The 23,308-nt window shown below is 39.5% G+C and overlaps 1 protein-coding gene across 11 annotated transcripts in view; it reads right to left on the reverse strand.

Moving 5' to 3' along the window:
• Positions 1-11,762, reverse strand: part of afdna (afadin, adherens junction formation factor a) — a 124,731-nt gene extending 112,969 nt beyond the window's left edge. For 7 of the 11 annotated variants that reach the window (XM_062044852.1, XM_062044855.1, XM_062044853.1 and 4 more), the window contains exon 1: positions 11,457-11,761. In XM_062044852.1, the coding sequence (XP_061900836.1) occupies positions 11,457-11,558 (102 nt within the window). In that variant the 5' untranslated portion in view covers positions 11,559-11,761. Of the gene's footprint in view, positions 1-11,456 lie in introns of all 11 variants that reach the window. The other 4 variants (XM_062044861.1, XM_062044858.1, XM_062044854.1 and 1 more) reach the window with 2 other exon arrangements.
• Between the last annotated feature and the right edge of the window lie 11,546 nt (positions 11,763-23,308).

The following is a 23,308-nucleotide window of genomic DNA, read 5'->3' on the forward strand; positions in this document are numbered from 1 at the left end:
ATTTATAAGATGAGCAGCTGGGCGGTGTCACGTACATCGCAGCTCTCATCCAAAGCCAGCGAAAAACAGTCAGTCTCCGGGCATTATCAGCGCAACAGAGTCTAATAAGCACTCCTTAATAAACTCTCCGTCAGAAAACACCTTACTTTTTCTGGCGATTTTGTGAGAAATGACGAAACTTGTCCTGACGGCTGCATTCTGGGGGTGTGAAATTTGGCAAAAAGTCCCTGTTGGGTTTGCAGTTTTACCATCAAAGCATCAGCCTCCCTTGCGCGCGCTTCATCAGACAGATTGCGGTATTTTTCCTCGTGCTTCGTCGTGTAGTGGCGATTCAAATTATATTCTTTAAACACAGCAACCTTTGTACCACAAATTAAGCACACGGCTTTACCTTTAATTTCTGTAAAGAAATACTTGGCAGTCCATGTCTTGTTGAAAACACGCCATTCGTCATCAACTTTTCTCTTTTTAGCGTCTCATCACTTGTCGCTGTGCACCTTCACTCACAGGTTACACATGGATATACGCCCATAAATAACACTTTTCAAAATAAAAGCAGCACAGTTGTATTGCACGCACAACGTAGATGTTTTTTAAACTTTATTTTGTCATTTGTGATTGCCGCTGTTCACATTCACTCACAATCACACACGTGCATACGTCCACACGGAAGTAATACAAATAACGCTTTTCAAAACAAAAGCAGCACCGTTGTATTGCACACTCGACATAGATACTTTTTAAAATATATTTTGTAATTTATGATTGGCCTCACGCGGGCCGGACAGGGACGCACAAAAGGCCGGATGTGGCCCGCGGGCCGCAGAATGCCCAGGTCTGATATAGTGAGATCAGCAGCTCGATGTGTTTTTTGTTGCCCGCACTAAGGAAAGAGGTGATGCTGGCGAACAAGGGAGAGGAACGACACCTGGCTGACATACAGGTTGGAACTATAGGCTGGCTAAGGTTAAATTTTTACAGAGTCTGTAACTTTCTAAAGCTAGACCAGGGAGGTCGAACATGCGGCCCGCGTGCCTGATCAGGTCCAATCTGGCCCGCGAGATGAGTTTGCTAAGTGTGAAATTGAGCTGCATTTTTAAATGAAAGAAACTGCTGTTCTAAATGTGACCACTGGATGTTGCAATGGCAATTCTGTTAGGCAAGCAAATAGTTTATACCGGGGAGAGCAAGTATACCAAACTAGAGGTACACGGTAAAGTGGGGCTGTGACTCCTCCTCAGAAAAGAAAATGATTGTTACTATGATGATGTGTGACAAGAAAACGCGAGAGCTCTCGTTGTTTTTTTAAATATTCTACAGGAGTAAAATAAACAATTGGTAACCCCACTTAAAATGCTGCATGAGAGACTGCACCTTTACATAGTTATGTGAAAATTATTGTCTTCTGTGCAAATTTTAAGAAAGTGAACAGTGTGTGATTTACTGCAATACAGACAGTCTTTTAAGTTTTTATTTTTGGTTTGTTGAAATTGTTCACACATTGCACATTGCTTTTATTTTTCTGTTAATACACAGTGATGCCTAGAAGGCAGGGAGTAACTCAACTCTCTTGAATAGTTTATACCTCAGTTTGTATGGTTTGTTGAGTTAACACAGGATTAATATGTGGAAATGACAAATGAGGTAGTTGATAAAAAGAAGAGTTTTTATTTATGCTTAGTGTTGTTTTTTGTTCAATCCTCGATGGAGTGTGACTTAAAGTTTAATTGCTTTGTAGATTCACTGAGATCAAGTCTAAATTAATTTTGTTTTTGAAACTGCACCATTTTTTTCTTCAGCAATTTCAACTAATTAGAAGTGTTTTGTCAAGAGGATTAATTGTGATATGTAAATTTTCCGAATGTGCTTTTTCTATTCTGGGCAGAAGTAAAACAAAAAAACAATCTTAAGTTGTCGTATTAATAAGTTGTTATGCCATGATTTTACCTGCCAGGCCCACGTGGGAATAGATTTTCCTGCATGCGGCCTCTGAGCTAAAATGAGTTTGACAGCCCTGTGCTAGACCCTGGATGTATACATGTGTATATTGACAATAAAAGGCTTTAGTATTCTATATTATGTAAAAAAAACTCTGCTGCACGGTTGCTTTGAGTTGTAAACAATGGAGGCTCAAGGCTATAAACTAAGATACGAGCTACATCACAAACGTAATACAGGATTGTATAATTTACCCATCGAATGCCAAACACAGTGGACACTAATCTAATTAAAAGTAGTTTTACAGGAAAATCATTCTTTATTTTGCCGATAGACGGTGATGCTGTTGTCTTGCATTAGAAGGCTTTACTAGCTACACAACAGCGCAAACTAACATTGCTAATGTATCATTCACACATTTCTAACCTACTGTTATTACTTACCGTTTCATTGTCTCCTCATTGCCATAAATAGAACTGGTAGTCACGGAGCCCGCATTTAAAAGTAGTTTATTGGAAAATCCATCTTTATACTGGCGCAGATTTCTGAAGTAGGAATCTTCGAAGTGCTTTGCACACATGAAGAAAGATTTCTTCAGAGTTGAAAGTGCATTGCCACAAATCATAAAAGTTAAAAGTAAGGCACTTTCCTACTTCAGATGAGGCTGAAAGTTTGTGTAGTGACTTGTGCTGGTTGAAACACTCCAGAGCATTTTCCTTCATTGGGTTTCATCGTCGACATGATGTTGTAGCACAACCGACTCACGGAAGGATGTGGATAATTCGCTGAGGTCACACTTGAACAAAATTCCAAACGTACCGTTTGGAGGAAGTATGAAGAAAGGAAGCTTGTTGTATAAATATCTCTGCAAGGCCTACACAATTGGATTTGACATTTTCGGGACTTATGCAGATCCCAAATACACATAAGTAGGTACAATCACATAAAAAAAAGGTGGTTTTGCATAATAGGACCACTTTAACTACTATGTATTGGATCAATTCCCAAATTGGTTGTATCGCCCAAAACTAATGTAAAGTATGTGCTTATTATAACATTTTAACAGAAATGTAGACAGAACCATGTTACAGGAGAAAGCTACCAGATACTAACAGTGAATTAACAAGTGGAATAGTTTTGAGAAAATAATACAACAGGACAAGTGTATATCAATCTGGAATATGCTTTTTCACAAAAAAGCAAGCCAACAATTTAACTTTTAATAATGTAATTAGCTCCAAAACTAATGTTTGGCTTTAAATATATTTTCTGGGTGACGGTTGAGGTGGCAACTTGTGCAGGGTGCTGCCTTCCGCTTGAGCACAGCTCGATAGGCGCAGCCCCCCGCGACATCAAGAAAGACAAGCGTTGGAAATTGGATGGATGAGGATTTATCAATAAGTTTTTCAGTTTACTCGTATTTACCGCAATGTACAGTTTTTCTGGTGATTAAAATATCCGACAACAACAATTCTTCTCATCTACTACGAACACACCTCACTTCCTACTTACGGCATTCCATGCCCCCTCCTTGCCTGTCCCGCGCTGCACAGACGATCCTGGGAGAAGTAGTTTATTTTCAGACCTGGCAAACGCTAAAGCGCCAGAAAAAAAACTACACACCCAAGTTTTTGTTTGATACCGTCACGCATTATTGTGAAGAGTTTGAAACTGAAGTACCACGGCAGCTACAAAACCGTTACACACCTAATCATGATATATATTATCGCAGTGGGCTGCAATACATATCACAATAAAGATTTAAGCCATATTGCCCAACCCTAGCCTATAGTAGACATGTTTATGTCATAGTACAATATATTGTTATATTGCACAGCACTATAACCCAGTGATCATTGTTTACTACGAAACGATACATTTGTGACAGTGGTAGGCCTGGGCCGATGACAAATTTTGCTCGACGATGCAGTATATTGACCTACAAAATTATTGCTGATAAACAATATTATTGCCATAATTTTTTTAAGACCAAGTTAACCACTGATGAAATGATAATATGTAATAATAATGCAATTATAAACGCAATACAATAATTTTTTCTGGTATATTTTACTGATGTAATTGGAATGTAAAGGTTAAATATCCAAGTTGAATAAAACAAACAAATGATAAAAAATAAAATATACTCTGTTAGCAAAATTTTGCACTTGAATAAAAATCACAACCATAAGCAATCAAAACATCCATCCATCTATCAATTTTCTACCGCTTGTCCCTTTTGGGGTCGCGGGGGGTGCTGGAGCCTATCTCAGCTGCATTCGGGCGGAAGGCGGTGTAAACCTTGGACAATTTGCCACCTCATCATAGGGCCAACACAGATAGACAACATTCACACTCACATTCACACACTAGGGCCAATTTAGTGTTGCCAATCAACCTATCCCCAGGTGCATGTTTTTGGAGGTGGGAGGAAGCCGGAGTACCCGGAGGGAACCCACGCAGTCACGGGGAGAACATGCAAACTCCACACAGAAAGATCCCGAGCCTGGGATTGAACTCAGGACTACTCAGGACCTTCATATTGTGAGGCACATGCACTAACCCCTGTTCCACCATGCTGCAAATCAAAGCAAATAAAGTTATTTTGTCCAAAATTATTACCATGGTATTGTTGAATGTGCTCAAAAACTACTTGTACACACACTAAAATATTTTACACTTTCTTGGCAGAGGAAACATCAAATATTGTTCTGGCTTTATAATAGCCATTTGTATTTTTATGTGTGTGTTTAATTATGTTTATTGTCATCCATTTTAGTTTGTAAATGTTTAAGAATGCTTTTTTAATAAATGCAAATTGGTTGATCAGTTCGTGTTACTTTCGAGTTGACTTCCTGTTGAATGCACGTCTGTCTTTTTCAACTCAAAACTGATCGAAACTTTGTGCAAAGCCTTTATGTATAATGTGAATAATGTATCTTAGTTGTTTAGACAGTAATACGTTTACACAAGTTTAGATTGGGTTATGACGTCTCTTAACGGCAAAAGACATTAAAATCACGTGTTTACAAGTTAGCATTTTAGCTATCTATCTAGCAAGCTAACACGAGTCCTTCCATAAGTTTATCAAAGTGCAGTTATCGATCAAGGTTTTTCGATCATTTTAATTTAAAACGGTAATACTAATTTTACTAGTTTTACAGCTGTTATCATCACTGTTTACGTGCATGTAATACAAACATCCACACCTGCTGCAAAGAGTGACCGCTTTGCCTCTTCAAGCCTTAACAACCTGTGCATATGGCGAATAACCGACGCTGGAAGAGTTACCGACTAAATTTTCATTTATTTTTCGGTTATTTGACTTATCAAATATCGGCTCAGGCCTAGATGGCTGTGGGTCGTAACGTCGCCATTGCCTATTTTGCATAATTGGCCATTATGCCTATCAGAGTTTCTGTTAAAAAGCCCATGATTTTTACATGTTTAAGTCTTTGTTTTATTGACAAGGTTTTCAGTTAAGCATCAAAAGAGAACTGCAAGCACACATTTGTATTTTCTATTTTAATGCATTCTAATTTGTAATAAGCGCTAGCAAAAGTCAGCGAAACATTGAGGTAATGGGATTCACTTTATTTTGCCAATAAAGACCTTAAAAATATCCAAAAACCTCCATCAATGTTTGATGTACACGCTGTAAGTATATATAATGTACAGTAGTAACAGGTACATTCATAATAACATGTAATATTTATATATTTTGGTCATTTTAAGCGGTAGCACGGTGCTGCACAGCGAGAAGGTCCTGGGCTTGATTTCTTTCTGTGTGGAGTTTGCATGTTCTACCCTGTGTGGGTTCTCTCCGAGTACTCCGGCTGCAGCCAACCTCCAAAGACATGCATCTGGAGATTGGCTGATTGGCAACACTAAATTGGCCATAGTGTGTGAATGTGGGTGTGAATGTTGTCAATCTGTGTTGTTCCTGCAATGAGGTGGCGACTTGTCCAGGGTGTATCCTGCCTTCCGACCCAGTGCAGCTGGGATAGACTCCATATATCAATAGCTGTGTAAGCCAGTTAGCTCTCTGTATTCACGGAACCGCTAAAAGAAATTTGTCAGGGTTAGCGCTTATAATAATAATATCGCTAATACTTGATTATTATGCAGATCACGACATGTAAATGGAGTATGGTTGGAGTTTTTGGGATGTTTTTATGAAGGGCTTTATGGGCGCAATAGAATACCCACATTGGCTGCATTGTTAGCCATATTGTACCGAATATTACAAATTAGAATGCAAAAAAAAAAGAAAGACCTGTGTGTTCTTGTCTTTCATAATGATTGTGAATGATCAACAAAATTCCAAAAAAAGTGCAGTTTCACTTTAAGATGCTGCATACAGCTGACGACTCGATGATGTAAACATAGGCACACACGCTAGTGATCACGGCACTTCTATAAATCGTTTGTCTGCGTTAGCACTTATAATAACAATATTACTAATACTTGGTTAATATTCAAGTCACAAAATGTAAATGGTTTATTTCTGGCGCTTTTTGGAGGGTCATTTATTGGGTTTTATGGGCGGAATAGAGGACATCCCATTATTATTTACGAGTTAGAATGCATTAAAAAAATAGATCCTTTGTCATGTATTTCATAATGATTGTGAATGTTTAAAATTCCCCCCAAAAAGTGAAGTTTCCCTTTAAACACACCGCAATTCTGCGCTATAAGACACAAACGTGAAACCTATATATAACGTTATCCAATGCTGTAACATCTTCATCTTAATAAATCAACCAAACATAAGACAAACTGCCGTGTTCTTTAACTTGAACACTCACGTCTATATTTTTGCACAGGAGACCTCGCACCCTTTTGTGAGACTCTGTTTAATCCCCAAGAATATCCTTTCTAGATTTGCTACTCGCTTTTTGGAAAAAGAGTTTGTAGACGTTCTGTTAATTAGCTTAATGGAGGCTCATGTACCAACAGTTGCGTGGCTTTCCTACTTAATATGGATGTGTGATCAAATCCAGAAAATGGCGTATGCAAATAAAAATTCAGATGTATTAAAGTTTTTGCACGCACAAATCCAAGCACTTGTTGGGACCCGTTTTTGTGTATTTCGGATCTCCATCAGTCCCGAAATTTTTAAATCACGGCACAGTAGAGAAATTTAGTTACGTCAACGGATATTTCCATTCATGGGTTAGTTTATGGGCCAAACTGTATCGGGATATGAGTTTTGGTCCATATCGCCCAGCCCTACACTCGTGTTAGCGACAGTGCTAGCACAGTTTAGGGATGTCCATCCATCCATCCAACCATTTTCTACCGCTTGTCCCTTTTGGGGTCGCGGGGGGTGCTGGAGCCTATCTCAGCTGCATTTGGGCAAAAGGCGGGGTACACCCTGGACAAGTCGCCACCTCGTCGCAGGGCCAACACAGATAGACAGACAACATTCACACTCACATTCACACACTAGGACCAATTTAGTGTTGCCAATCAACCTATCCCCAGGTGCATGTTTTTGGAGGTGGGAGGAAGGCGGAGTACCCGGAGGGAACGCACGCAGTCATGGGGAGAATATGCAAACTCCACACAGAAAGATCCCGAGCACAGGACTGAACTCAGGACTACTCAGGACCTTCGTACTGTTCTCTGTGTTTAATTGAGCGTTGCAGTAGGCCTTATGATGGCATTGTTTTATATGTATGAGGGCACATATGTACCTTGCTTGAGTGTTAATAATGAAATCGTAGTTTAGTAACACTAGTGATATTAGTTCAAAAGCTAAGCGTACAGCCTTGCAATACCACTAAAATCAAGAGTAAGATTATTAATTCAGTGTTAATATTTGTGTGGGCAAAATGGGTAAGAACCCCTGTTTAGATTGTGCCTGTGTACTTAATAAAGTGTCTAGCATAGCACCAGTGAGTCCCCCACAGTTAGCGTTTACATACACGAGCACCTGCTATGTTTATAATGCGCCATAAGTCCCACAGCCGGACTCATTCTGTTTGCCGGAGTGCAAAATTTGAAAGAATTAATTAGACTAAATCAGCCATCCATCGCTAATCTAATCACGCGAATGATCTCACCTCTCAGAGACCTTTTTTTTTTTTTAATATCCCCAATTATGAAATGTGAGAATAATTTACAGCGAGACAATTTCAGCCTCAAAGAAGGTTCATCATGCATCATCCTGTGAGACTTTGGCTAACCTCGGGACACTTCCACTGACACCACAGAAGTGTAGAAGTGACAGCAAAGTGACGTGTGATGATAACCATAGTACAGCTGGGCGATATATCGAATATACTCTATATATCGCAGGTTTGTCTCTGTGCGAAGTAGAAAATGACTATATCGCGAGTATTCGAGTATACGTTCTCACGCAGTTGCTTTTAGCTGGGGGCATTACACTACAGGCTTTTGTCACTCTTTCTTGTCTCTCCTTCTCACAGAGACATAAAACAAGCGCACCTTGTTACATACGTCACATACTGTTGCGCGTGCAACGTCATACGCCCTCGCCGAGCAGAGAGGTAGCGGCATGGGTAAGGTTAGCAGTGGCAGGTGGTGCAAGCGGAGCCGTGCGAGTGGTAATATGAAAGAGAGAAGGTGCCAAAGAATAATTAATTCCCAAGAAAAACAGCACGGGGTCCATCGTCTGGCAGTGGTTTGGCTTCAAGCAGGAAGATGTTGAACAGACAACCGTAGTATGTAAAGTATGCGGCAAAAGCTTTGCTACAAAAAGTAGCAGCACTACTAATTTGTAACATCATTTGAAAAGTCACCCGCTAGAGAATGAAGAGTGCTTGAAACTCTGCATGTCAACATCTCCAGCCGGTGCCACAGCCAACATAATGCCCTAGCAACCAGCACTGACCCAATTGAGCCTGGCGTCTTCCATTTCCACATGAACACTGTATGAAAAATTTTTTGCCAACAACAGAAGGAGATAACGTCCGCAGTAACCTACCACATAACGAAGGACATACACTATTTGATTTCCTATTATGAAGCTAATTTTTATTTCACAGTTATTGAAATATATCTTGTGACATCATGCACAAAAGTACACTTTATTTGTTTTTAACTATTGTAGTGGCGTTCTGTACAAAAAGTGCACTTTAATTTAGTGTTGGTTTAAAATGTCATCTTAGTGACATCATGCACAAAAGTGCACTAATAGCTTGATTTAAAATGTCTCTGACAATCTTGCACTTTCTGTTTTGAAATTATTCGAATGTTTGTGCCACTGCTTAATAACTGTTTAATAAATACAGTTTTGGTCAATTGACTTAGATGTAATTTCCCTCTCTGCATGAAAGTTTAAAATGAGTATATATTAATGCAGTATGAACAAGAATGTTTTAATGTAGACACATAGAATCATCATACTGGTGTAATTATATGCATCAAGTCTAAGGCAAAATATCGAGATGTACAGTATATTGTGTATCGTGACATGGCCTAAAAATATCGAGATATTAATAAAAGGCCATATCGCCCAGCCCTAAACCATAGTACTTCAAAATGAACCTATGCAGCTATGTACCAACACGTCACAGTCCAGATTGTTATGTTTTCAACACAAAAATGTGTCTTCACAATTACGGGAATATTGGTTTCTAAAAAAAAACAAAGTTGTGGTTGTCCGCGAGCGTCCTGCAAGAGTTTGGTATGTCATAGCAGGATTCTTTATGGGCGTGACGGCCACTTGTGCAGCAAGCCCGGCCGGGGGCTCAACCAGCTGACATATGGGGAGGGTGTGGCATGTGGCATGGCAGCGGGGTGTCAAGCATCTGCGTGTATTGAATGGAGCACAGGTGGGGTAACCTACTGTAGTTTCAAGTCTACATACAGTCAGAAGGATTTAAGAGGCCTTGAGGACTTGCACGGTGTGTCAGTTAATCATTCCTCACAGGACGGTGAGGTTGTGCACACTGGTCGTACGCAATACTGGCCAACGGCTGGCCAGATTCAGTCCCGATAAATTAATCGGCTCAAGGGGAGAGGAGGGGACCCTGTGACCCCTCCTTACCCTCTTATACAAGAACAAGAAGACAGAGGGAAGGGGGGGGTAAGCTACCCGCCTAAAAACATGACAGCTGACACAATCAAAACTAGTCAGCCATGATGGACCAGGTTCGAGAGGATATTGACCAACTTATTAAGGAACAGAACCAGCAGCAGAGACCATGGCTCGCTCATAGAAGTGAAGTGAAGTGAATTACATTTATATAGCGCTTTTTCTCAAGTGATTCAAAGCGCTTTACATAGTGAAACCCAATATCTAAGTTACATTTAAACCAGTGTGGGTGGCACTGAGAGCAGGTGGGTAAAGTGTCTTGCCCAAGGACACAACGGCAGTGACTAGGATGGCGGAAGCGGGGATCGAACCTGCAACCCTCAAGTTGCTGGCACGGCCGCTCTACCAACCGAGCTATACAGCCCCCCATAGAAGTATGCATGGACTTGTTTGTTTGTATCCTGTCGTGTCACAACTTATTTAATTACACCACTGCTAAATATGTTGCAGTTGGCAGCAGTAGTCCATCATACAGATACCAACTCGCTAACTTGTGTTTTAAAGACAATGCAGGACAACACAGCTAGTGATCAACCACTCAGCTTAAGAAAAAAAACAACCTAACCTAAAGTATGAACATTTACATTCTGCTCATCTTGGCTAATACATAAGGCTCGTCGCTGCAGACTGGCCGCTATACTACTGTTACGGCTCAGCTGAACATTTCCAGCAATATTAATAATTTTATTCATCGCGGTGTTATTCAATACGCCCCTTAATGTGTCTGGTTATGTGCATCATGTATATTTCAGTATCACATTGCGGTTAAAAACGCTGGCTTGCTAACCGCCAGGCTAGCCAGCTAGCTAGCTGCTACCTCGATGGGGAGATAACACACCAGACTGCGTTCAAAAATGTGCCACTTTCCAAAAATCTGCGTAGCACAAACGGTTGCAATAACGTCCTGCAAGACACCTGAAGACCTTAGAGACGAGGCCGGTCTTCACTTCGCATTCGGCCAGCTCCCTTAGCACGATAGCGCCAGGGATCTTTCCGAAATATTGTCAACTTGTAATAATTGTTGATTTCGGGGTGGGTGTTATTAGTCTCTCTTCACCTCCGGTACCGTTAGCAATTAGTAGCTGCTAACTTGCTACATCAAATCTCTTATAAGTTATTCCACCTATTTAAACCACGATCTAGCGATAACGTATGTCATTTCAATTCTAAATGTACCACAAATTGCGTTGTTTGGTAAGTCCCAAACACGACACTAAAATGCCCAGCTTTTCCAACGGGGTCTGGCGTACGTTCTCGCCAAGCGTGGAACTTGCGGGACTTCCCACGGAACACACTAACTAAACCACGCCGCCCACCACATCATACACTAGGCATTGCCGAAGCGTGTTTATTTCTGGAGTTGGGTCAGTGGAAGCTTTACGTTTGCCTCCAACAACCAGGAAAGGGCCCACTGCACCGCGGCCTATCCTGCTACCCCGGGCCGGTCGCCTACCTCTGTGGGCCGGCTGATCTCGAACAGGTCGAGCCGGTTGGCGTTCCAGTGGTTGATGATGTCAGCCAGTTTCCTCCTCTCCTCCTCCCTGTTTCCCGTCATTGTGGACCGCCTTGCTGACCCTCGCAGTCCGCCTGAAGTGCTCCGTTAAAAGAAAAAAAGGGTTATTCCACGGGGGGGAAAGACACTCCAGACGTTTTGTATCGCTTGGAAGTCCGAGAGTGCTCCCTTCAGTGTGTGCGTGCGTGTGTGTGTGTGTTCTCTTCGAGCTTGGCCAGCCCGGTGAGCATGGGCGCGCTCCCGATGCACCCAGTGAGCGTGCATGCCGCTGGTGTTAACCCATTACAGTCCGAAAGCTGCTGCTCGGTGACGTCATCGTCGCTCGCAAACACCCGACTCCACTTTTAAGATGTTTTTTACGGCCACTTCTTTAGGTGGACCTGCATGATATACAATTAGGTGGCGCTGTGTACGTTCTATTTGGTATTTCTCATTTGATGCAGAGCAGTGGACTGCTAAATTACTCGTCATCAAAAAACATACATTTTACATGATGTTTACACGATACTACTAGTCTATTGTTGAAGTCGGCCATATTTTCTTACAAGCGTCAAGTGTGGTGACTCTGACTTCCCAGTATTCTTGAACACAGCATTCGGGGCAGTAACACCGGAGCCCCTGTGAACTCTGCTTAGCAACAAGGGGCACGGTTATCGTCGGGGTTGTGCTAGCTAGCTATAGCTATAATGTTATCTCAGTTATAAAGTTGTCTAAATAATTACAAATTACGTGTGCATTAAAAACAAATTAAAACACTTTAAAACATGGCGTCAAACATTAAGAAAGTACTAAAGTAAAATATTTATTTGGTGTCTTCCCTTTGATTGATTGATTGAGACTTTTATTAGTAGGTTGCACAGTGAAGTACATATTCCGTACAATTGACCACTAAATGGTAACACCCGAATAAGTTTTTCAACTTGCTTAAGTCGGGGTCCACTTGAATTGATTCATGATACAGATATATTCTATCAGATATATACTATCATGATAATACAGACAGACAAGTCACATGATTGATTGTCAAAATTTACAAATGCTAACTTATTGTGGGCGTCAGCCATCTTTATTTGTTTACATTCGAGCGGAGCGTCAAGTGGGTTTTCTCTGTGACTTTCCAGTATTATTGAAAGCAGCATTCGGGGCAGTTACGATCAAGCCCCTCACATCCATCCATCCATTTTCTACCGCTTGTCCCTTTTAGGGTCGCGGGGGGGGGGGGGGGGGCTGGAGCCTATCTCAGCTGCATTCGGGCGGAAGGCGGGGTACACCCTGGACAAGTCGCCACCTCATCACAGGGCCAACACAGATAGACAGACAACATCCACACTCACATTCACACACTAGGGCCAATTTAGTGTTGCCAATCAAACAAGTGGCAAATTAAGTTAAGTTAAGTTAAAGTTAAAGTACCAATAATTGTCACACACACACTAGGTGTGGTGAAATGTGTCCTCTGCATTTGACCCATCCCCTTGTTCACCCCCTGGGAGGTGAGGGGAGCAGTGGGCAGCAGCGGTGCCGCACCCGGGAAAATGTGTCAAGTCGTTATCTGCTTTGAGTCTAAATTTCTATTTCAGTTATGATTCCTTTTAAATAATTACCAATAATCTGTGCTGTCTAAAAACAAATTAAATATACATCTTACTTTAATAACAGGGTGTGAAACATTATATTAGAGTACTCTCGTGTTTTAATAAACACTGTGTTAAATCACAATACTTTAACTTATTACACAGAAGTTTGTTTAAAAAAGAAAAGAAAAGCAGTATCTTTCTCGTAGCTTTTTGTTATCAAAAGCGAAACAAAGAAGCGCTTTGCTCTGTTTCCATCTTCAATGTTTATAAGAAATATGTGCAAACTCTTCTCCTGCGCTGCGGAAAAAAAGATAAGCACTAACGCTGCATTAGCACCTTATCCCATGGAGGGTGAAAACATGATAAGACAAGCTTTGCTGTGGTCAAAGTGGAAGACGTAATAATTGATAGTGGATAAAAACATCAACTTGTGATTGTTGTGTGTGGTGTGTGGTTCTGTGTGCGTGTGTGTGTGTTCACACAAGATGAAAGCAGATGATGTGACAGCATCTGTTTATCGCAGTGTAATGAACATACCTCCTGTTACCAGCCAGCACAAAACAAAACACTACGAACTAAGTGTTTTTGTACATGCGCACACACACACACACACACACACACACACACACACACACACACACACACACACACACACACACACACACACACACACACACACACACACACACACTCACACAAAATCAGTGCGTACACTCTGTGACATCACACAGGAAGTGGTGGCGCTATCTGCCCATGTTGGTTTCCTGTCGTGGTTTGGAACTTCTGCTAAAATCCCAGAAGTTCCGCAAAAATTCACATCAATTGACCACTCCTGTGGCAAACCCAATGACGTATTCAATACTTGTAAAGCACAAGTTATTTTTTGGTTGTCCCGTGTTTTTGTGTCAAGTCAGTTGTGTTGTCATTCGTGACTCACACAAGATGTCAGCCACACACTCACCCTCAATACATAAACAATCAGAAAGTTCAAAGGAATTTGCTTCATCCAATGTGGGGAAGCAGTTGATTGTCCACTTCATTTTAATTTTTTTCATTTATTTATTTATTTCAGGCAATGACAAAGACGTACAAGTTGACAAAACATAATAATATAAATTAATATAGTGCATTATTGTCCAGTTTTGCCTGAAAGGGAGTGGGAAGAAGATAATTTATTTAATCCCACCTCCAGTTCTCCATTCAGTGATTATTCACATGAGTTTCACTCTCACTTTGTTCAAGGATTATAATACAGATGTTGTATCATAGTGGCATTACCACAGGTAACAATAATTATTACACTGTAACAATCATTTGTATCAACAATGTAGGAATAATGAATATACCAACAATGGTAATAGACATTATAGCAATAATGGTAATAGACAACATAGCAATAATGGTAAGGAAACATTGAGCACATGTTAACACTTTGAGACAGAGTATAGCAGCAGGTCAAATTAAAGACCCTCATCTCTATATTTGAACCAGACCCCATGTTTGTATAATAGTTTAAATCGATTAATAGTTTGGCATTGCTTGTGTTGTAAGTCCAGTTTGTTCCATAGTTTTACTCCGCATACAGACACACAAAAACGTTTACGAGTGGTTTGAGCTCTCGGCAATAAGAAATATCCAAAGCCTCTCAAGTTATGAGCTTGCACTCGTCTTATAAAAAAACGTTGTAGATTAGGTGGCAATAATTTGTTAAAAGCTTTATATAAGATTATTAATGTATTATATTTAACAAGGTCATCAAATTTGAGCAACTTTGATTGCATAAACAGATTATGAGTATGTTCTAAATAACCAACGTTGTGAATGATCCGTACTGCTCTTTTCTGTAATATGATCAGAGGATGAATTGTGTTGTGGTAAGTATTCCCCCATACTTCAACACAGTATGTAAGGTATGGCAGTACCAAGGTGCAGTATAGAGTACGGAGTGCATTTTCATTGAGGTGTAGTTTTGCTTTGTTTATAATTGAGAGGCTTTTGGAGATTTTTGTTTTAATGTGTCTGACATGAGGTTTCCATGATAGTTTACTATCAATTATTACTCCCAAAAATGTATTCTAATTTACGATTTCAATTTGGGTACCATCAATACTTATTTTCTGTTCAGACGTTATGTTGCGATTTCCAAACATTACTATCTTAGTTTTATTTATATTCAAAGATAATTTATTTGTGTCCATCCATTTTTTTTTACTATGTTTAGTTCTGTGTTTACTGTATTTATGAGCTCATTATAGTCATCACTACTGTAGAATAAATTTGTGTCGTCTGCAAAAAGTATAAATTTCAGTATTTTGGATGTAATAAACATATCATTAATATACACATTAAACAGTTTTGGCCCCAATACGGACCCTTGGGGGACACCACAAGCAATGCCAAGAGTATCAGATAAAAATTTACCCATTTTTACAAACTGTACCCTCCCTGTTAAATAACTTTTTAACCAGTCACCAGCCAGCCCCCTAAATCCATATCTTCCCATTTTATCTAGTAGAATTGAATGATTAATGGTATCAAATGCTTTCTTTAGGTCAATAAAAATACCAACTGCATATCGTTTATGCTCCAGTGCATTAGTAATTTCCTCAATAGCTTCAGTTATTGCCATTGAAGTTGTTCTTTTGGACCTAAAGCCATACTGACCGTCATTGATTATATGATGCTTCTCAAGAAAAGATTCAAGTCGAGAGTTAAATAGTTTCTCTAAGATTTTTGAGAACTGAGGCAAAAGAGAGATTGGTCTGTAATTGGTGAAAGCGTGTTTGCTGTCACTTTTGAAGAGCGGAGTTACTTTAGCGATTTTCATTTGACTTGGAAAGCAGCCAGTCTGGAATGATAAATTACATATATAAGTTAATGGTTTTACAATATTCAGGATAACCTTTTGAACCAATATCATGTTGATATCATGGCACTTGCCTCAACACAACTATTTTTGGGAGGCATAATCATCACTCCCACGCCTACGGTATACCGTAACATTTACAGTGTTTGTTTATTCTTCACAGATTTACTGTAAATACAAAAAAAGATAGCCCCTTTATTTTTACAGTCAAATTCTGGCAACTAAGCTGACAGGTTTTTTTTTACTATACAATCTATGGTGGATGTTTTACAGTGCATTAAACAATGGAAATGGTAAATGGAAAAATAGTGCCACTTTTATTTTCACAGTAAAATTTTCGCGACTGAAATACCAGTTTTGTTTACTATAAAATTGACTGTTGTTGTTTTTACAGTGCATTACTGTAAATGGAAAAACGGCACCACATTAATTTTTACAGTAAAGTTCTGGCAAATGAGCTGCCAAGTTTTGTTTTACCGTAAAATATACCGATGTTGTTTTAACAGTGCATTACTGTAAATGGACGAACAGTACCACTTGTATTTGTACTGTAAAATTATAGTGACTTTGCTGAATCTACAGTTGTTGTTTTAGTAGTGCATTATTGGAAATAGAAAAACAGTATCACTTTTATTTTTACGTTAAAATTCTGGCGATAGCCATTTTTTTGCCATAAAATCTACAGTCGTTGTTTTTGCAATGCATTACTGTAAATGGAAAAACGGTACTACTTCTATTTTTACGGTGAAATTCTGGTGACAGAGCAAGTATTTTTATTTTATGCCGGAAAATCTACAGTCAGCGTTTTTACAGTATATTCCTATTATTGGAAATACGGTAAAACTGTTATTTTTGCAGGGTGACTTAGTTGCCAATATTTTACCTTAAAATCTCCTGACTTTTTTAACAGTGTGCAAAAAAAATCACAGGGTAACTACTACTACCAGTAAGGGGGAATAATAAACGATAAACTACGTAACAGTCAGTGGTGGACCGTCAGGGCCTGCAAGGCCTTCTCTGCTGGCCTAACATAACTATAAATCATGATCATAACTAAAGATAAAAGTAATTTTTGATTTACTTTCCCTAAATATCTTAAAGTATTCATATTTTCTTCATGTCATATTATACTCCTTCCGGTGCTGTTGTTTTTAGGTTAGAGTTTTTATCCAATCAGAATTCAGCTAGCTTATGTTGCCATGCTGTACGAAATCGGCCCGGGGCGTTCAGAATCAACAATGCGGGCATATGTGCACTGTAAGGGAACATGGACATACAGTCGATAGATAATTGCGATAGCCAATCAGACCACGTGTTGTTGTCAGTAAGGCCTTCTAGCTGGCCCTGACATTTACGAGTCCTGTGATTGGATACTCACTTGGGAGTCCCAAGTGAGTATCCAATCACAAGTTGCGAAAACAGAAGGTGGCACCGGAGCCATACAAGCCATAGAAAGCCACAGAAAACTCACCGGTACAATAACCACGAAGATAAAGTGTTTGTCTTACACCTAGTAATCCGCTGTGGACAGACAAAGCCGCGGTGAAATGGTTTGCCTGCCACTTTCACATGAATCATCCGACTACGAAGGGTACCACTGGCTTATAAGTCGTCGGATGGGTCCTACAAATTGTGAGTTCAAATATTTTATGTCTTTATTTTTTCATGTTTCATTTGTTTTATACAATTCTTTTAATTTTGACAGTACCACGTAAGGGCAGCACAGTGAAACAGGGGTTAGTGCGTCTGCCTCATAATACAAAGGTCCTGGGTTCGATCCTGCGCTCGGGATCTTTCTGTGTGGAGTTTTCATGTTCTCCCCGTGATTGTGTGGGTTCCCTCCGGGTACTCCGACTTCCTCCCACCTCCAAAGACATGCACCTGGGGATAGGTTGATTGGCAACACTAAATTGGCCCTAGTGTGTGAATGTGAGTGTGAATGTTGTCTGTCTATCTGTGTTGGCCCTGCGATGAGGTGGCGACTTGTCCAGGGTGTACCCCGCCTTCCGCCCGAATGCAGCTGAGATAGGCTCCAGAACTCCCGCGACCCCGAACGGGACAAGCAGTAGAAAATGGATGGATGGAGTACCACGTAAGATATAAAATAGACCGTTTTGTACACTGTTGAGGGGATTCGATGTACAGTAGTGTGCAAGTGTGTTTCTGTATAGTATCTCCAGCCGTGTCCATGTGGTGACATAAATTATGGTGTTTTGAGAGGTGAAGGCCTCGGGGAGAAAACGCACGGCCCGCCACTAGTAACAATAAACATCTAATATTAACAACTATTTACAAAGCAGTGCTGCAAAGCATGCTGGGAACCAGGAACTACTCTCCGCGAAGCTACAATAATTATCATTAATCGGGGTGTCCAAAAATTAGATTTTTAGATTCATCGCAATTCTTATTTGTAACGATTCTTAATCGATTAAAAAAAATCAAAACCTTTTTTAAATTTTTTTATTAGTGTTACTATTATTTATTTATTTATTTCATTCTGTCCTGTCCAGCCGGTGAGGCAAATCAATTGTTGATGTAGTTGCCCATAATTGCCGCATAGATTTACTTTAAAATGTTTGGGAAGCATTTTATTTAACAAAAACAGTTTTCTTTTAAGTAATACAGAAATTGATCAGAGTTGTTCATCTATTTTTTGGAGGAATTTAGTTAATCATAGAATTGGCATCCAATGTTATTAAAACAAGTACAGATTTTGAATCGAGAACTGTTTTGAATCGAAAATCGATTCTGAATTGAATCGTTACCCCCAAGATTTGAATCAAGTAGAATCGTGTGGTGCCCAAAAATTCATAGCCCTAATCATTAAGATGCATGAATATATTTTAAAAACACAAAGAAAACTAATTTTATCTCGTTATTTACACATTATTTACAGAAGTGTAAAAAGAAGTTAGCCGGATTCATGGGAAAAATAATTTAGGGGCCGTTTTAATATTTGTCAATGTTTTTAACACGCCAGAAGACAATCCATGCAGATAAGCGAAAAGCATATTTAAAGATGTCAAGGGAGTGTATTTTGATTAGTTTTATTACAGTAGTATTACCTTTAAACTTTTCTTGTTACATTATGCATTTTTGCTTGCTTGAATTTTATTTTTAGCATTTGATGCTGTACAATAAAAACAAGCTAAGGGTTGAAAAAAATAACTAGTGGGCCGAACCTTGGACACCCTTCTTAATTATGCCTTTTTGTCCTGGTTTTAATGTTTTCAACATAGTTTAATTATAATTTAAAATGTGCCATGGCCCAATAATTTACTATTTTTGAACGCCCCTGCGCCCCTGTAATGTTTTTTTCATTATACATGCAAGATTTCTTATAGAAAAATAAGATATTTTCAAGCAAATGTGTTCATATACTGCAGTGTAAACACAGAAACAAGGAGGGGAAAGCTCGAGAGACTTGAATTATTGGAGCTGGCAATGTTGTGTGACATTCAGCACCTGCTTTAGAGAACTAAATATGACAACAAGAAAACATTCCAAAGGCCATAGACGTGTTTTTAATTGCACACTTTATTCATTTTCTACATAGTTTTGAATGGAAATCATCATTATTGTGTTTGCAGCTTGCGAACATTAAGATGGATACTGATAAAAAAAAGAGAAAATGAAATGAGGCTTTAACAATGATGCAAAGACTTTATTTAAGATAAAAGTGAAATTCCGGGTCAGAATTGTGTGTCACCAAAAACGTCAAACACAGAAGCAAAGCTGCTCTTTCTAATTTTAGATTCAGGCACATTTCACTCTGAACCAGCAGCCAGCCGCCATAATCCTCCGCCCACTCATGATGGCTGACTCCAGGAGGAAGATCTTACTTTTTCATCAGTCGAGTAAAGCTCAAGCGTGACGCAACACGTCACAGTTGAGTAAAGATAACAGGGATGATTTGATAAAATATTTATACTCTGGAACATCTGAATTGGGATGACAAGCGCAAATAACTACAGTATTAACATTTTTCTGTACGTGGGGAAGGCAACTATTGTTATCAGGACCATTCCACTGATTCCCAGGAAACAAAATGTATAAATTCACTAATAAAATGATTTGTAAAATATTTCTTAAAGAAGTGTCCTGCACATTGATCTGATTGCATGTTTAATAAATTCAATGTAAAAGAGGAATTTAAACCACCTTAAACACTAATATAAATGCATTTGTTGCCTCTCCACACTTCCTAAAATAATACTGTACCATGAAATAATCATTTAAATCCTTCAGAAATGTGATATGTATGTTTATTTCTTCTCCCAACTACACTTGAAGTTCCATCCATCCAGCCATTTTCTACCGCTTGTCCCTTTTGGGGTCACGGGGGGTGCTGGAGCCTATCTCAGCTTCACACTTTAGTCATATCCTTAGGTTTTTACTCAGTCCTGTTACCCCGGGGTCTGCAACCTGCGGCTCTTTAGCGCCGCCCTAGTGGCTCCCTGGAGCTTTTTCAAAAATGTATGAAAATAGAAAAATATGTTTTTCGTAGGAGGACAACATGACACAAACCTCCCTAATTGTTAGAAAGTTCACTCTTTATATTAAACAGGATTCTCTGATGAGAGTATTTGGCCAGCGCCGTGTTTTCCTACTAATTTTGGCGGTCCTTAAACTCACCATAGTTTGTTTACATGTATAACTTTCTTCAACGATGCCAGAGAAAGACTTATTTTATGCCACTCATTCTTTGTCTCATTTTGTCCACCAATATTTTTATGCTGTGTGTGAGTGCACAAAGGTTAGCTTTGTGGATGTTATTGCCTTGTGTGGAGTGCTTATTAAGCATATTTGATTAGTGCATGACTGCAAGCTAATCAATGCTAACATGCTATTTAGGCTAGCTTTATGTACGTATTGCATCATTATGCCTCACTTGTAGGTGTATTCAAACTCATTTAATTACCTTTACTTATGTCCTCTGTGTATTTCATTTATATCTGCATTTCTGATGACATATTATCTATATGTAATATTGCCAAACGTAACCAAGCTTGCATAGATGCATAGTTATAAATCCATTCAAAGAAGACAGCCCGCCATTTCTTTTAACTTGGACACACATCTATATCTTTGGCCATTCCAAGCCAGTAATTTAGAGAAGTTATCTCACCCCCTGAGAAGCCTGCATTTTACTAATGTTTTCCAATGTTGTAAAAATGGGTAGAATAAATATTACATTTCAACATTTCTGTCAACAAAGATTTGTGTCAGCCTGCGACACATAGTCATTTTGATACTAGGCTAATATAGCTAATAGAGATAGGCGGATGCATGACGAAAAAAATTGATTTTAAATAGATTCGGGCGGGTGGCGGTTGAACCAATTCAGAAAAAAAAATTACATAGTTAAATGTTGTTACCCACATACGAAAAACGAGCAGCACTCTTTGAAACAGGCAATTATTCATCAGGCACTGCTGCAGCTGTCACGCCAAATTTATTCCCCCCTACAAAAGCCTTCCCCCCCATTTACTTCCGGGGCTGCGTCCAATAAAGTCACAAAGTTGCCGGGGGTCCTTAACCCGCACGCGACTGTCCTGTTTCGCGCCTGTACAAAAAAAAACAATAATCGATTTCTTCAGACTCCAGCAGCTGTCAAAGACGAAGTATCCTTCCAGCGACGGGCAGTCAAAGCCGAAGTGCTATCGATCAATGACGTAAGAGGAAACATGACCACGGAAGTAAATGGGGGCAGGGGGAAGGTTTTTGTAGGGGGAAGAAATTTGGCGTGACACAGCACACCACAACACAACACAACGTGGTACGCAACAAACTAAAAAAGGGAATACTAAAGACCAAGGGGAAAAAATAACAATAATAGTCAACACTTTCTTAATGAATGAATGAATGAATGAATGAATGAATAAATGATCTTTATTGTCATTGTGCATGTACAGGTACAGGTCCAACGAAATTTAGGTTGCTTCCCTAAGGTGCTTTGCATTTAAAAAAAAAAAAGAAGAAACCACACAATATACAAAAACAACACAATATACACAATATGCAAATGTTAATGGAAATGACAATAATATTATAATAATGATAAATAATATTATCACGCATTAATATCTCTTAGCCTCTAGTGCGTGGCCAAGAGATATTAATGCGTGGCACGCATTTAAAGGTCTCTGCTGCATTGGATCAGTCTCTTTTCTTTAACAGGAATGCCTTGCATCGTCTATATTAGATATATAACAACGGGTGGGTGGCGGGTGGCGGGCGGTTGTGGTTTTGATAAAATGTTAGTTCGGGTGGATGGCGGGTGGATGGCGGGTGGATGACGACTTTTGTGATGCGGTTGCGGATTACCGGTAAATAATTGCCTATCCGCGCATCTCTAATAGCTAATATAGACACTTACATCATATGTTGACTTCATTATATCATTTATAGAAGGCTTTTAATTTTTTGCGGCTCCAGACAGATTTTTTTTTGTATTTTTGGTCCAATATGGCTTTTCAACTTTTTGGGTTGCTGACCCCTGTGTTACCCCATCACATTACCTCCCTCTAAAAGTGTGGAATACTAAACAAATCACATGCAGGAAGTTACATCATTCAGATCCTTTGCAGGCCAAAAGTAAGTTTACTAAATAATTTTTCTGAATATGAGATTGTATTTTAACAACAACTGGGGGTTTAAATCTCAGCACAGTCCTGTTACCTTGTAAAACATGTAATGAAGTCGCCTGAGCTTGACCGGTTGTTGGGGGTTAAAAGGGAATTTAAGCCACATTTAACACTAATATAAATGCATTTGTTAGGCCGGGTTAGGACTCCAAAGCAGAGATGAAACAGTTTCCACTGGCTAGTCACTCTAAAAGGCAGCGCTAAAAATGTAACGACTGAGACCACACTTGGTATCGATATTATCACTATTTGGTTTGAACAAACATTTTTTTAATATTTCAAATATGACAAAAAAGCCGAACACAACCGAAAGCTACTATGTGATGGTCTGTTACAGTAACAGCACGTCCTCTCTGCATGAACACAAGGATATGTTATCAGTCTGTACGCCTTTCAAAATTCCCAGAACTTTAATGTCTGACAGTACACAGCGACAGGAAACATCTGTGGTGTGAAAGCTGCTGTTAGCCACACAATGAGGACGCGAACAAATGACAACACACTCTTTCACCTGAAACCCGTTCGGTCTCTGCTAAAGTCTTTTTGGCCTTGAACAAGTTCACTGTGTTCATAATACAATTCATAAACCCCTCAGAATTGTAGTATTGTGGCCTAATACCTCAGTATTGTGCAGTGGTGTGCCGTCAGGGCCAGCAAGGCCTTCTCTGATGGCCTAACATAACCAGAAATCATGATCATAAT

Source organism: Entelurus aequoreus, linkage group LG04 (assembly GCF_033978785.1).
Source record: "Entelurus aequoreus isolate RoL-2023_Sb linkage group LG04, RoL_Eaeq_v1.1, whole genome shotgun sequence".
NCBI classification, from domain to species: domain Eukaryota; kingdom Metazoa; phylum Chordata; class Actinopteri; order Syngnathiformes; family Syngnathidae; genus Entelurus; species Entelurus aequoreus.